Below are 15,383 nucleotides of genomic sequence, written 5' to 3' on the forward strand. Positions count from 1 at the left end.
AAGGATGAAAGTTTGAAAAATAAATGGTTTTAAATAAGTTGCATGCCATGTAAAAGATAAAGCCGCATTACCTTTTAAATAACAGTAAATTTATTTTATATGTATGGAAAATATCTATTTATTTAGAAAAGCAAAGTGAATTTTATGTTTAAAACTTATAAAAAAAAGTCGAAGTCGAGGCTCTGAAGACATTAAAATGTGATTTGTGATGAAAAAAATTCTTCTGGATGTTATTGTTCGCGAATAAATAACGTGTCTTCAATTAAATTTAGATTTCACAACGAGCATTCCCCCCTCCCTCAACCGATTTAATCAGAAATCAATTTGATACTCTCATAGGAGTAAAATAATATGAAAGATAAAAGCAGGAGATACTCTCGCTTCTGAAAGAATGCAGTTGAAAAAGGCATTTCGACGTCAAAATGTACAGAAAAATGCACTCAAAAGCGTAATGAAATAGTATAGCACTCTAGAAATATGAAATATTCGAAGCTTTTACCAAATAAAAAAGGTTTTGGGAATATTTTACTGCTGTATTGGCTGCAAAGAAGCAGACAATATTTAAAACATATCAATTTAAAGAAAAAAATGAAACACATACTATGCTTTTTATATTTCAGAAATTTGACATGAAAACGTAATTTTGATAAATAACTATGCATTTTTTTAAAGAAATTTTTATTTTTGATAATTAAAATCTGAGGGGTATCATTCTGTGAAATTAATATGTATATATATATAAGACTTACCCTGACCCGCCCCCGCAGGGGGCATCCAGAGGTACTGATAGCCCACTGATCATTGAACAATTGGTTAAATACAAAAACATGGTGCAAATCGAGAAAATTTTAGCAGGTCTTTGCAAATGAAAAATTAGTATTACATACTTTAAAATCAAGAATGATAACAAATGCAAATAAGTTCCTTAACAGAGCGGATTTTCAATAAAATAAAGAGCTGATGAAAAGATGTTCTGTTACGAAAGGAAATTAAAAAAATGTGATAATAGATGCAAAGAAGTCGCTTAACAAACGGATTTCCAATGAAACAAGGAACAATTTAAAAGACGTTACGTAACAGAAGGAAATGCAAAATTTGGCTGAAATAACAATACTTAAGTTAAGAAGAAGATCATGTCCTTGTGTTGTTTTGTTTGCTTTCGTACCGGCAGCATAAAAGAAAAGTGTTAGTTTCAATTTTTTTATTCATTTTTAAGTTTGTTAGCATATTTTTCAAAGTACGTTTTCCTTTTTTCGGCTCGTAAGTCTTTGAAAAGGAACTGATATATACTAATATTTAAACAGAAGTTTCATATTTTTATGATTTTATTTATTCATTTATGCATAGTTTATAATCTACATAATTTTTTTAGTGTTTTTATTGCCAAACTAAAAACTCGATTTTGATCATTAGGATAGTGCATACTCGATTTAAATTAGCCGCAAAATATGATAAAAAAAGTAAGTTTTTTTTTCTTCCATTTATTAATAATTCACCAATAAAAGGGCTCACTTCACCCATAAAATGGGAGGGATTTTGTGTTATACGTGGCTTTTGGAGTTAAATGGCGATAGTTAGGCCTAGTTCTTTAAAAATTTTTTGCTCGTCTCAGGAGTAGTATTGGATTGTAAAACAGCTGTTAACTCTAAGATTATAAATCCGTGCTGATCTTCCAAAAGTATATAATTTGATCGAGTTTCTTTTGCTATTTACACTTGAGTAATTTCAGTATTATAATCGATTGGGCAAGTTGATATCTAGATTCCTTCTATATTGAATGCACCATATCTGTAAATAAAAACCTCTATTTTCTTTCGATTATTTTGTGCTTCCGAGAATAGTTACCTAGAATAATACATTTTGGGTGGCAACTTTAGCTCACTTTCCCGTTATGTGTTGATCAATGATGAAGGCAGTAATCTTGACTCTGAATCCAAAATTGATATGGATAATGTTTGCTTTAACGTCACAGTATCGTGTTAAGATAAAAGAAACAACTTGAGCCAAGGGCAGTAAGGAACTATGGAACAATTCAATATGACGTTTTCCGTGACGTCAACTTGTCTCCATCCTTTGACAGGAACTAATATTGTGTTTAGTGTTGCTGCTCATTCTTTTACCAAACTGTATCATAAGTGGATGCTTGCTGATGCCAAAGAGGCATCAGCTTCTGATAAGGCCAAAGAGGAACATTATATTGGACAAGGTCAGGTCATCTGATATTGTTCGGTATAAGTCACATCAAATATGAAAAAAGATACTATTTTTAAACAAAATTTATAATAATTCTGATTGATATTGGTTTCAATGTTTCACTGTAGATAAATAGAATTAAAAGGAATGGTGTTAGTAATTACTATTAAATTATTAATAATCATGCAATTTTTCTGATTACAAAATTAAATTTAATTCTTTATTTTAGACTTTTATGCCTTTTGCTCAAAAATTATTTAAAAAACAAATAGATATTAACAAGTAAGTAAATTTTTGAGACATTTCATTTGTGTGTATATTTGATAACAAGAAGATTTATTATGCTCTAGAATAAAGTATTTGTTGATTTCTATTAGAGGGCATTGTGCTGCAATTTTTAAAAGTGCTAAATTAAACCATGGGATAGTATAATGAGTTTTAAGATGGAATAATTGCACTAGTTCAACATGGCGCCGTCTAGATAATATAATAGTTCAATATGCTCTAAAATTGGTAATACTCTAAAATGGCTCTAAAATTGGTAAAGTTGATTGTAATCAACTTTTTATTTGAAAAATGACCCTGTTCAAAAGCTGACTGGTGTTTTCAGCCCTCTATTTTTCCCATTGCATTAATTCCTTCAAAACTGCTAAAATTTGTTTAAACATTTTTGTCTATCTTTATCTAATTTTTAAATCTATTGTAAATTACTTACATTGCAAAGCATAAAAATATTACGACAGTTAAGTAATTAAATCAGGCTCTTTTCACGTAGTTCTTACGAAATAAAATTATAATAATAAAAAAAGTTTAGAAATAATTTCTGTTAAACTAATTGTTATTGTAATTGTGTTATTATAATTGTTATTGTAATTGTGTTATTAAAATTGTTATTATAATTGTTATTGTAATTGTGTTATTTGAATTGTTATTGTAATTGTGTTATTAAAATTGTTATTATAATTGTTATTGTAATTGTGTTATTTGCTTGTAAATTTAAAAAAAAATATTCAAAATATTTTTTATTATTTCGAAATTTCAAATCAATTGGGTATAATATGAAAAAAACACAACTACTTCGATTTAGTAGGAACAACATATGACGCAATGCTAAACGAATGGAATTTAGTTGTTGTTTATTTAGTTATNGTTAAAATTTGTTTAAACATTTTTGTCTATCTTTATCTAATTTTAATCTATTGTAAATTACTTACATTGCAAAGCATAAAAATATTTCGACAGTTAAGTAATTAAATCAGCCTCTTTTGACGTAGTTCTTACGAAATAAAATTATAATAATAAAAAAAGTTTAGAAATGATTTCTGTTAAACTAATTGTTATTGTAATTGTGTTATTATAACTGTTATTGTAATTGTGTTATTTGCTTGTAAATTTAAAAAAAAAAAGAAATTCGAAATATTTTTCATTATTTTGAAATTTCAAATCAATTATATTCTAATGAACACGTTTATGTTAGAGTAAAATATAACCTTAGCAACATTGAAATAAAAATAAGTACCTGCAATATTTATTACAGTTAGTCATAATAAATAATTTTTATCTATAATACATTACAATGCGAAAAAAAAGTAATCTATATATAAAACCAAAAGTAATGCTGAGAGTGCAATTTTATAAGTAACTGTCATTGGAAAAAACAATAATTCAAATAAAATACCTTTCATTTCCTTCCAGCGGAAAGTTGGAGTTAATTTGCTGTTGTCCGCATAAACTAAAACTAAAATATTTGAATATAATAATAATGAGTGAATTTAAAATAATATTTAATTTATTTCCCAAAGCTGCTCCAAGTCCCCATCTACTATGATAATAAGTAAGCTTATTTCTGGAGCTAAAATTATATTTTATTAGTTCCGTAGAATCTAGTAAATAGTTTTAGAAGTAGAAGAGTATATTTTGGCGAACCACATTTTATTGCTACCCGAAATGTTAGGAAACCAAGAGTTTCTGATATCTGGAAGTAACTCTAAGGTTACCTAGTGTTAAAGTATAGAATTTCAGCTGAGTTTCTGTTTTAGTTTGTAGAACTCTACCCAAGAAAAAAAAAAGAAATGAAAGCTAAAAGCGTGTACAGTTTCTTAGTCTCTATTAGGATTTATAAATTGATTTTTGGAAAGCGACTGAATTTTCCTTGATAAAGTAAACACAAGGTAGAATACAAAAATATATTAAAATAGCCCGAGGTACTCCATAAGAATGTATTTTGTGCCATGTTTCAAAACTTTTAAAAAGTAAAATTGTTTCAGAAAGAGGTTTTTATTATTGAATTTGATATATGGAATGTTGACGAAATATTGGGTAATGTCTCGAAAGTATTGGTTTTTTTCTTAAATCTAAATATCTTGGAGAAATAAATGTATTCTCTTAAAGCGTCTAAGAATCAAAGCAAATATGTGTTTTATCAAATTCGTTTGTGAGAAAAAATATTTTACTTGAGATCGAAATTTCCTAGTATTGATAGCTACTTACTGCGTTTCATTTAGATTACTAATGTATTATTATTTCATTAAAAAAAATTCTACATTAATTTATTTTTTTTTAAAATTTAAATAATATTTTCCTTCATTTATTCATATTTTGATAAGGTAAAGTAAAGTCAAAGCATAGCAATACAATTTCTGTTTAACATGTCTTATGGCAGTTTTGGTTCTTACTTTTAAATAATTATTAATTCGTTAATTGAATTGAAAATTGCGTTCTTGTAGTTAGTTCTACGAATTTTTCTCAAAATTATATTTGTTTTTAATTTGTTTTCAACAAGAAGCATGTGTGATACAGTATTCAATTTAAAAAGAAAATGTAATTTAATGTCTACTTACAGTATAATTGTTCAGTCAAGGCCCGTTTTTCAAGCTAAACCACAAAGTTCTTTAAATTTTTGTTATTTGTGCATAATTGTAACGTATTGGAGTATTAAGGGCAGGGTCCGTTTAAACACGCAGAATCGTCAAATCTACAGTCAAGCCGTTTTCTTTACTGTCATATACCATCAAATGAACGCTTGTCGTGGGCGTCATGAGAGAAAACTTTATTTTCCATCTTGAACTGATGATTATTTCATTAGTGGGCTCCGCTTCCTGCTTTCAACCTCTTAAGATTGCTTCACGATAGATTACTCGTTCCGCTCACTACTCTCCTTTTTCGCTATTCGCCTTCTGAAGCCTGATAAACTACATATTGTAAAAGTGCACTTTTAAAAAAGCCTTTTTTTAAAAGCTTATTCCACCCTTTTTCCTAATCGCCTTCTGAAGTCTGTTATAGACCCATTTGAAACGCGATTTAATATAAAATATTCATAACTTCGATCATCTATTAAAATATAAATATTTTGTTCTATTTTAGCACTGAAAATGAATGCGAATATAATAACAATAATTGGGAGAAAATAACAATAATTTTTGCATTTAAAATCAGCGATTATTAATTTCATCATGTCATCATGTATTTGCGTGTACAAGCTACAAGTACAAGTATAAGTATAGTACAAGCTTTCATGATTTAAATCCTAAGTTTTTGAAAAAGAAAAATACGAAAGCACATTGGGTTTTTTTCCGTTATAAACTTGTATAAAATGAAGTGAAACTGTAGAAGTAAAATACCGTATTTTTTATTAGTATCAAAACTCATTAACGACAATTTCACTTCCATCTAAACTCTTTCAAGTACTGAATATCCACGATGGCTCAATGGTTAAAGATGCAGAGCTGTCACTGCGAAGGACTATAGTTCGATTTTCAGTGGCGATTTGAAGCCCACTCAGCATCAAATCGATGGGTTCCAGCTAATATTTATTCCAATTTTTCAGTCTTGTTTAAGTAAAGAAAATAAATTGAATTAATCTGAAATTAATTAAAATATTGGAGAATATTATCTATTGATTAAAAATGCAAATAAATTTAGGAGGGGGAACTGATTGTTTAAAATATAAAGTGAAATTAAATTAAATTTGCCCCAAATGTTATTGTAACACGATATAAATATACATCATATTTAATTTTTTTTATTATTTTTTTTTATCGATTTGAAACTAAAAATGAATATACAGATGTCTAAGATGACGTCACTTGACATACTCACTTGGCTGAAAATTTATCAATGATTAATCAGTTACTAGCAACAACCAATTGGAATGCGTTTCATTTCAAAGTAAAATAGTGCAAACTACTGGTAACATCTACAAAGTTATAGTAATTGATTTAATGATAGCAGTCAACTGATCTAGTTCTCTGTTGTTAGCAAAAATCATAATCACAAAAAATTAAATTTTAAACACATTTTTAATTTTCCAAAAAGAAAACAACTTATTTTTCCATGATCTATATGAATTTATTCATTTTTCCTAATTATTATTCGCTTAGATGGAAGTACAAAGGGAAAAGGGAAAGAACTACATTTACGACTTTACAGGGTGTTAAGAATGAAGATTTATTTGAAACGCTTGCGCCTAACTTTCTTTTGACATAATAAATCCTCACCTTTATCACGCGCCAGCAGCTTGTTAAATTTTCACACCCTCAGCTAGACTATAGTTTCCAAAAAGATCTTAAACAAAGACGACACTATAATCTTTCTATCTTTTAGAACAAGAAGTCTTCTAGATCGTTTCTTTCAAATTGAAAAAGAGAAATATTAGATAGTTAAAACTAAACACTAATATTTTTAAATATTATTTTATCATATGCATACAGGATATTCAGTAATAATAGCTATTAGTTTATAGAATCATCGTCACAAATGGAGTCAAAGAAGTAGACACAGTATTGATTTTTTGTTCTTGTTTAATCAAGACAGCTTTTAGTTTATATTTCTGGAATGTTGTTGTTGTCGTATGCCATTAAGGCATTGTGCGTGCGATTGCTCTTGCTTTCCAGTGGCGCCACCTGTGGCCAAGAATTCAACTTATGCCACACACATACGTCACACCTGTTGATAGGGTGGGCCCATTCATTCATCCATAGATCGTTATTTTGACCTGAACCAGATATGGATCAATTTCCTGTCAAGAACCCCCACAGATAAAATTTGTCATGGGAACATAGAGGAATCTGCGACCCGACAGTTTCAACGTGCACCAGTCACCATTTACTACACGCAGAGTTTTCGGCCGGCTGGATTCAAAATTCTTACGAATATGACTACAGCACCCTACCAACTAGGCAATTCCGGCTCCAGATTTCTAGAACCATTATCACAAATAAAGTGAGTCAAAGACATATACACCCTATCGAAATCTGCCCATCCCCTGTTTCGCTTAGGGCTGGCACCTGATCCCTTTTGTTCTCTGTGCAAGAGCCAAGCTGTTTTGGATGGCGGCCACATCCTGTGCTGCAGGGCCTTCCGCGGGTCGTCGTCTACCGAGCGATATTGGGAGGCAAGAGCGCTCCTGAGGAAAAGACTTTTTACTTTCTTGTTTTGTTCCTGTGTTTTTGCTTCTTAACATGTCAATTCACCGCTACCATTTGAAATAAATAAATCTGTCCATCCACTCTTAAGAATAGAGGGGGAAAATATCAAAACCAATCTGATTTCTTGGTGGCACTTAGATGAGTTTCTATGAAAAATATTCTAACTTATCTCTATTTCATTCAGCAAAGAAACATGTTTTGATGTGATACGTTTTCACAGTAATGATTCGCCAGGTTTTGATAACGTTTTTTTTCTTTACTTGGAGCATTATTGGATGACTTGATGCATATTTTTTATTTGCTTTCTTTTTATTAGAATTCCGTAAAATATAGCAAAGATGGTCATAATTCAGAGAACACCCTATACATTTAGGTAATATATTATGCATATTTAAATTTGTAAGTCAATTATGCCGGCCATTTAAAAATAAAGTTGCCCGATGATTACTAAGTTTTGCAATGCGTGATTTACTTCTGGAAAGTTTTATTTCAATAGGAGCTATCCAATAACCGCATGAACTAAACTGCCTATTAGACTAAAATAATTTTAATTCGATATAACTAATAATAAATTCATAATTTGGATTAAAGAGTAAGCATTAAAAATACATTTTATGCTCAAGTTATAATGATAACAAACAGTATATTTTTAATCTGTATATTTATTATTTTCTGCGGTAACTTTTTTGAAGGAATATGAATACGAAATTACCTTTAACTTGTGAAATTAATAAATGAAAAGTTTTGAAATACAAAATTAAATATAGAGACAAGTACTTATTTCATTAAATATCAAATTTTAAAATATAGAGTAAAATAAAAAGAGTAATATTCATAAATATAGAATTTCAAAGTACAAAATAAATATAGAGGTAAGTATTTATTTAAATAAATATTATAGTATTAAAGTATTGAGAGAAGTTTTAATGTAGAACAGAATTGAATACAGAGAGAAATATTTATTTTATTAAATACAGAGTTTCAAAGCATGGAGTGAAATATAGAGAAGGGTATTATTATATATATATAGAATTTTCTTGCTGACTTCCAAGTTTTAATACTATTTTGAAGATAATACTTTAATACTTTTCGTCGTTCCCAAAATTGATCAATTTATTTTATTATTGTTAAATATTTAAAATTACATATTTACATATATACAAAAGGAAAAATAGAAAGAAAGGGTGAATGCATTATCAGCACATCATGCTTAGCATATGGTTTTATTACGTATAATTTTTAGACAGTTAAGTTGTAAGATTAGTTAACATATTGTAAATTAGAAATTTGGGTGGAGTGTTTTACCTACTCGAACAAAGCATATACATACAAAAATTTTAAATGCAGTTTGCATCCATAAATATAACATAGAATTGATTTCATCACAAGTTCAACATACCAAACTGAATTAAGATGAAAAAAGGCCTAAAAATTTGATATTATATGACGTTGATACAATTTGATTACATTTCGAGCGGAAATGCAACAAGGTTAAAGCAATTAGGGAGTGGAATATTGACTCACGTGTCATGCAGTGTCATCACAGTCATTGCTTTAATTTAGTATAAATTCATTGTTATAAAACTTTTAAATGCTAAATTTGCAGTTCCTTGAAATTTCTAAAATGCTAAGTACGCAGATATTTTCCATGCTTTTTACAAATTTTGTGCACAAATATTGATTTCAAATACCGATTACCAATTACCGATTTTTTTTCCTTCTAGAAAATAAACTGTGAATTTTTATTATCGTTTCCTTTATCTCACCGTTTCTGTATGTTCTTTGCTTATCGAAAAAGTTTCAATAAGCTCGATTATTGGCTTTCAACACCCTTTTGAGATGCCTTATCTCTTAAGTAAAAATATTAGATCTGTTAAAGTAAATATATTTTTCATTAAATTTAATAAAGATATCGATATTTTCTTCGTGCAGTTTTCATGATCATTTTCTTTTTTATTTCTTTTTAAAACAAACAATAAAATTTAATTGAGTAATAGAAACATTATTCTGAATACAAAAGTTTTTTTTTTAAAGTTTTGAGGAAAGGTGTTACATCAATTTATAAAAATTAACTTAGTTTTTATATTCCAAAATTCGATTTTTTTAATACTTTAAGTTAGTATGGATTATTTTTAACGGACTAAATATATTTTCGGGGTGGTAGTTTCAACATGTCATTTTCAGAACATAGATTGTAGAAGATAGTTTTAATTCGTGGCTCGTTAAATAATTAGGATTTTGCTTTTAAGATCTTTAATTAAAAAAGCTAATTTATAACATAATATAATCAAAAAACATTTTACGATAAAAAAATTTATGTATAAATATTTATTACTTATTAAAATGTATGTTTATTTTTATGTAAGTTTATTTTTTTTTAAAGATATAAATTACGTTTCAGTTTTTACGATGTATATTTACAGTATATTTGAAAGTCAATTTATTCTTTAATAAATATCATATGCATATGTAATGCCGTACTTCTTGCATGCATAACTTTTCAATTTTATTAAAAATGCAAAAATTTTAAAACTTGAAAATGAATAAAAATTTTTGAAAACATTGTTTTACGCAAAAAAAAAAAAAAAAANTGAATTTACTTTTCAGTTTTGTATTTCCTACTAATTATGTGCTAATAAGAAGTATATTTTTGAAAACCAAAATTTCCTGTAAATCATTACCATATGAATAAGAAAAGTTACCAAATGAATTTTTTTCATACTGTATATTTTGGTTTTACGAAATCAGAGTTTTTACCGGACATGTCTGTACTATACAGTTAGGTGATTTTACTTGAATTTATTCTTTCTGTGTGAGTGATTCGTGCTACAACGAACTTTTCAAACTTTATCTCGAATATTTTATGAATGTTGCAACCTTTATTATAACTTATTTAGGAAATAATCAAAGGGATACTATTTGCACGGAGAAAAAAGTATGGTTAAAATTGCCAGATTATGATACATTTTACAGTATTTCTGGCTTTTTGGGAGCATCAAAACGCTCGGTTATCTTTCTGGAAGCACAATGGTGATGATTTTGGTAAAATTAACAATGAAATAAGGTCATATAACCTGTGATAAAATTTGGTAAACTTATCATGAAACTTCAAAGCATGGCATAAAAATCATTTATTCGGTTAAATTTACTTTTCAATTTCGTATTTTTCACTTAAATGTGAGGTAATAAGAACTATAATTTCAGAAACCAGAATTTCCGGTAAACCGTTATCATGAGGACGGAAGAATTGCCAATTAAATGCTTTAAATAGTCTCTTTCACATAACAGAAATGTAATCTTTATTTATGAAATAAAGCCATATTACGTGGTAAAATGCCTTATGAAACCGAAACTCATTCAAATTAATAGATATTTTGAGATCTTAATACATCTTCATCCTGTCTTATGATTACATCTTCCTGTGTCATTTCTAACAAAGAAGTCTGGGTATTGTAGATCACATGATATGAAAAAATAACAACTGTATGCAGCATAAAAAAAGTGAGCACTTGTCTTTTGATAATGATGTAGTGAATGCGTTTCCAGGAGCTCTGCTCCATGTAAATTTTGTACATAGCTTTTCTTTACTCTTTTTCATCAATAAATGCTAAGATGGACGAAGTTAGATCAAGTTTTTATCATAATCGAGAAAGTTTCGCGCCTCACCATTAATCGGTTAACAAGTTCATTTACTTCCTAACCATTAAAATATTTTTTTAAACTTTAAAAACACATTTTATTACAAACGTTTTTATATTAGTTAAGTTTAAAAACTCAAATTAATGAAATAGAAAACATAGTCTTTACACGTAAACATTATTGCAATTATTGTTCGTAAACATTACAATACACGTAAGCGTATTGTAATGAGCACAGAAGTCTTAATAATGCAATTATAGTATAATAAATATAATATTTGGGCCTATAAAATTTACTATACTATATTAAAATAATTGATTTTTTTTTAAATTAAAATTAATTTCAAGTTTATGAGAAATTATATTTGCATCACAATTATTTCCGCAAATCAAAAGAAACGCCGAATAGGAAGCATCTAAATATAAAAACCATAATTTTTTAATAATAAGTCGAAAAAGTCATTTAGTTTTTTTTAATCACTTATAAATTTAAAAATTTTATTTTCATTTTTTAACTTTATTTCAAAAAAAGTACTTAACAATCACAACAATAAACATTTAGCTTTCAATACTGAATAAATGTTAAAGATTCCATAGCTTACGCGAACCACTGTTCCGCGTAATTGCAAACAAATTTATTCACACCTCCCTTTCATATAATTTACTTATTTTCTTTGGATTCCTTAAATGCAACAGCCCCACAGCGTTTAGCACAGCTGGAGCTTTTCGCACAAGCCGCAAACATTGTTGCATGTGTCATGATCAATAATAGAATCAATACGGCCGTTTTATCGAAACACAAGCTCTTTTATTTTCCCGGAAATAATGACTATCTTGTCAGAAATATGAAGTGATTATATTTGAATGCAGTGATTTCTATCTGTGTTATCTAAATTTAATAAGCATGATGGTGTAATCTAAATTAGGTTATGTTTATGTTTATTTAATAAATCTAGTAATAATAATTTTTGTTATCATCTAAATTTAATAAGCTTGATGGCGTAATCTAAATTAGGTTATGTTTATGTTTATTTAATAAATCTAGTAATAATAATTTTTGTTTTCATCTAAATTTAATAAAGTTGATGGTGTAATCTAAATTAGGTTATGTTTAGGTTTATTTAATAAATCTATTAATAACTAACAACTTTTTCACGAGAAAATATTAACTTTTAAAAAATTTATTCAGTTTAATTGCTTCCATTTTTAAATATAATGTTGAGATTTTAATGAATTAAATGAAATTTTTTAAATTGATGGTTTATTTATAATATATGGTTGACAAGTTTGGTTTATTTACGACATTTTAAACAGGCTATTTATATATATTTTTAAAATGGACGGCTCAAGCTCTTTTATCTTGACGGAAATTATGAGTATCTTGTCAGAAATAAGAATTGATTATGTTTGGATGCAGTGATTTCTATTTTTGTTATCATCTAAATTTAATAAGCTTGTTTGTGCAATCTAAATTAGGTTATGTTTATGTTTGTTTAATAAATCTAGTAGTAACTAATGACTTTTTGATGAAAAAACATTAACTTTTAAAAAATTTATTCAGTTTAATTGTTTCCATTTTTAAATATAATGCTGGGATTTTAATGAATTAAATGAAAATTTTTAAATTGATGATTTATTTATAATATATGGTTAACAAGTTTGGTTTATTTGCGTCATTTTAAACAGTTTATTTTTATATTTTTTTTAAATGGATAGTTTAATTTGCTCTTATACTTGTTAAAATAGGAGGTTTAGTTTCAATGAATAAAATAGGTAGCTTAATTTGACTTGTTGATATAAAATATATACTCGTTAAAATGGATAGTTTATTTTTACTGAATTAAATGAATGTTAAATTGAATATTTATATTTTTTGAATCAAGTGTTGATGATCTATTTATTTACAGTAATACTAATTGCATACTCATTGGAATGAATAATTAATTTATAGTTGGTGGAATGAAAGATAAATTTACAGTCAATAAAATATGTTTTATAGGTTAGTTTTAATGAATAAAATAGATGGCTTAATTAGACTTGTTGATATAAAATATATATTCGTTAAAATAGATGGTTCATTTTTACTGAATAAAATGAATGATAAATTGAATATTTATATTTTTTGAATCAAGTGTCATGATATATTTATTTACAGTAAAACTAATTGCATACTCGTTGGAATGAATAATTAATTTATAGTTGGTTATATGAAAGATAAATTTACAGTCAATAAAATATGTTTTATATGTATGATGTTTAGTCTACACTCTTTAAAACTAGTGATTTAAATATACTTCTTGAGACATATATATAATTTATTCTCGTTGAAATGGAGGATCGATTACTCAATGAAATAGATGATTCATTTAGGATGATTCATTTATACTCGTTAAAACATATTTTATTTTATAACAATTTAAACTAGTCTTGTGTGTGTGTGTTTTTTTTATAAATGTAAATTAGATTATTTATTTATACTGGGTGAAAGGAACGATTCAATCATAATCGTTAAAATAAATGATTCACTTATTCTTTTGATAATGGTTGATGAATTTATATTCATCGAAGTTGATGAATCATTTATATACTTCCCGAAATGGAATTTTTATCTACGTTTTTTTAAATATAAATGAATGATTCTTCAATTTAAAAATAGAAAGTTCTTTTTCTTAATTTTATTTAATTTGTAGGAGCATTGCCTAATTTTAAATAAATCTGTTCTTTATAGAAATCTATTATTTAAAAATCTATTTCTTAAATTATTATTTTTATTTTATAAAAAGCTATAAATGAGAAGATGTCTAAAATTTAGGCATTTGGAAAGCCTAAAAACGTCTTAAGGAGTAGATTTTATTGTTGTCGTTGATTATTATCTGGATTAATAATTTATTGCATTTAGTAGCCTTCAATTATCTAAATAATTACCTAAACACCCAAATAGTACTACAATTAAGGGTAAATTATCTATTTAATCAATATAATGTGAGTATTTTTAAATTATCTACCTGAATAATAAAAGTAATTTGATTAATTATCAAAAATAAAATATAATAAGAAATGCTAATTTTGACCACGAACATTTTAGCATTTCATTGCTTACAATTCAACCATGTTAATAGATATTTTTAATTTGTTAAAGAATTTGTTGTGCATGCACCAGTTAATACAATTTTGAATGCGGAAAGTTTAAAACAAAGGTAATTCGAGTACAGTGAACCACAAGAATTACGTCTTCTTAAAGTTATTTAAATTATCTATGTTTTAATTTTACTTCGTGAGCAAGTAGTAGTACATATTTCCTATGAGAATTAAAGCTTAACTCAGGTATCTCTTACATCTCATCTTTATTTCAGTACCAGCTTTTAGGATTAATTTTGAAATATCGTGAGTTATCATGAAACGACTTTCAAACAAATTGCAAGTCTTGGAATAAATTCAGTTGTTGCGAGTCTCAAAGGTACCTAGAACAAATTGTTCAGCATGTTTAAAATTAAGTAGCAAGCATTATGTACTGCAATGAATAAAAGAGGTATGTATTTAAAATAGATGATTTAATTAATTGGGAGTTTACGTTGATACTATACACTCCCTGTACGAAAGATTTGAAGCAAATTGCGCCTGTACGAAAGATTTTTTTCGATCCTACGTATCTTAGCGTTTTGTTAGCGTGGTTTTACAAAGCTACAAGCACGCTACTCACAGCAGCTAAATGTTGTTTTTTTGTTTAATCCTACTTCCGAATTGATTTAATCAAAAAATTAATTTTATTGGTTTTAATTTAAAATTATGGTTGTCTAATTACACTAAGTTCATAAGAAGGTTCATATTTTCCCACTTATTTAAATAACAGAATGTATATATTTTAATTATACGATTTAGTTGGAAAAAATTTAACTTACATAACATTCCATTGCAAACGTTTGTTTTGATTTTGCGGTCGAAATTAAGATGATATTATACTACATTAGCGGTTTTTAACTTACAGGTTTTTGCAGAATCTATTTTTTTCATTCACGTAAGTTTGATTTTTTTTTTAAACAGGAGCACGAGCATTTCTCCAGAATTGGCGCATGCGTCAATTACTTCAAATCTTACGCATGGGAGAGTACGGACTGTAACGAAAAAG

The 15,383-nt window shown here is 27.3% G+C and overlaps 2 protein-coding genes across 16 annotated transcripts in view; one reads left to right on the plus strand and one right to left on the minus strand.

Annotated features, from left to right (window-relative positions):
* The window catches only part of LOC107436498 (sulfotransferase 1C2A), a 128,555-nt gene that overhangs the window by 12,000 nt on the left and 101,172 nt on the right, over positions 1-15,383 (minus strand). Inside the window, exon 1 of one of the 15 annotated variants that reach the window (XM_043050697.2) lies at positions 9,144-9,347. The exons of 10 other annotated variants lie outside the window; for them this stretch is intronic. Coding sequence is in view for 1 of the 5 variants with exons in the window: in XM_071182442.1 (XP_071038543.1) it covers positions 8,929-8,988 (60 nt within the window). In the remaining 4 variants the exon portion in view is untranslated. Of the gene's footprint in view, positions 1-749; positions 1,013-5,033; positions 5,372-8,928; positions 8,989-9,018; positions 9,118-9,143; positions 9,348-15,383 lie in introns of those variants that run through there. 4 more of the 15 variants (XM_071182447.1, XM_071182442.1, XM_043050692.2 and 1 more) reach the window with 4 other exon arrangements.
* Positions 14,604-15,383, plus strand: part of LOC107445793 (uncharacterized) — a gene marked incomplete in the record, with an annotated part of 113,617 nt that continues 112,837 nt past the window's right edge. Inside the window, 1 exon segment of the mRNA XM_071182450.1 lies at positions 14,604-14,786. Coding sequence (XP_071038551.1) covers positions 14,774-14,786 — 13 coding nt within the window.

The sequence above is a fragment of the Parasteatoda tepidariorum genome, chromosome 6 (genome assembly GCF_043381705.1).
Source record: "Parasteatoda tepidariorum isolate YZ-2023 chromosome 6, CAS_Ptep_4.0, whole genome shotgun sequence".
In the NCBI taxonomy this organism is placed as follows: domain Eukaryota; kingdom Metazoa; phylum Arthropoda; class Arachnida; order Araneae; family Theridiidae; genus Parasteatoda; species Parasteatoda tepidariorum.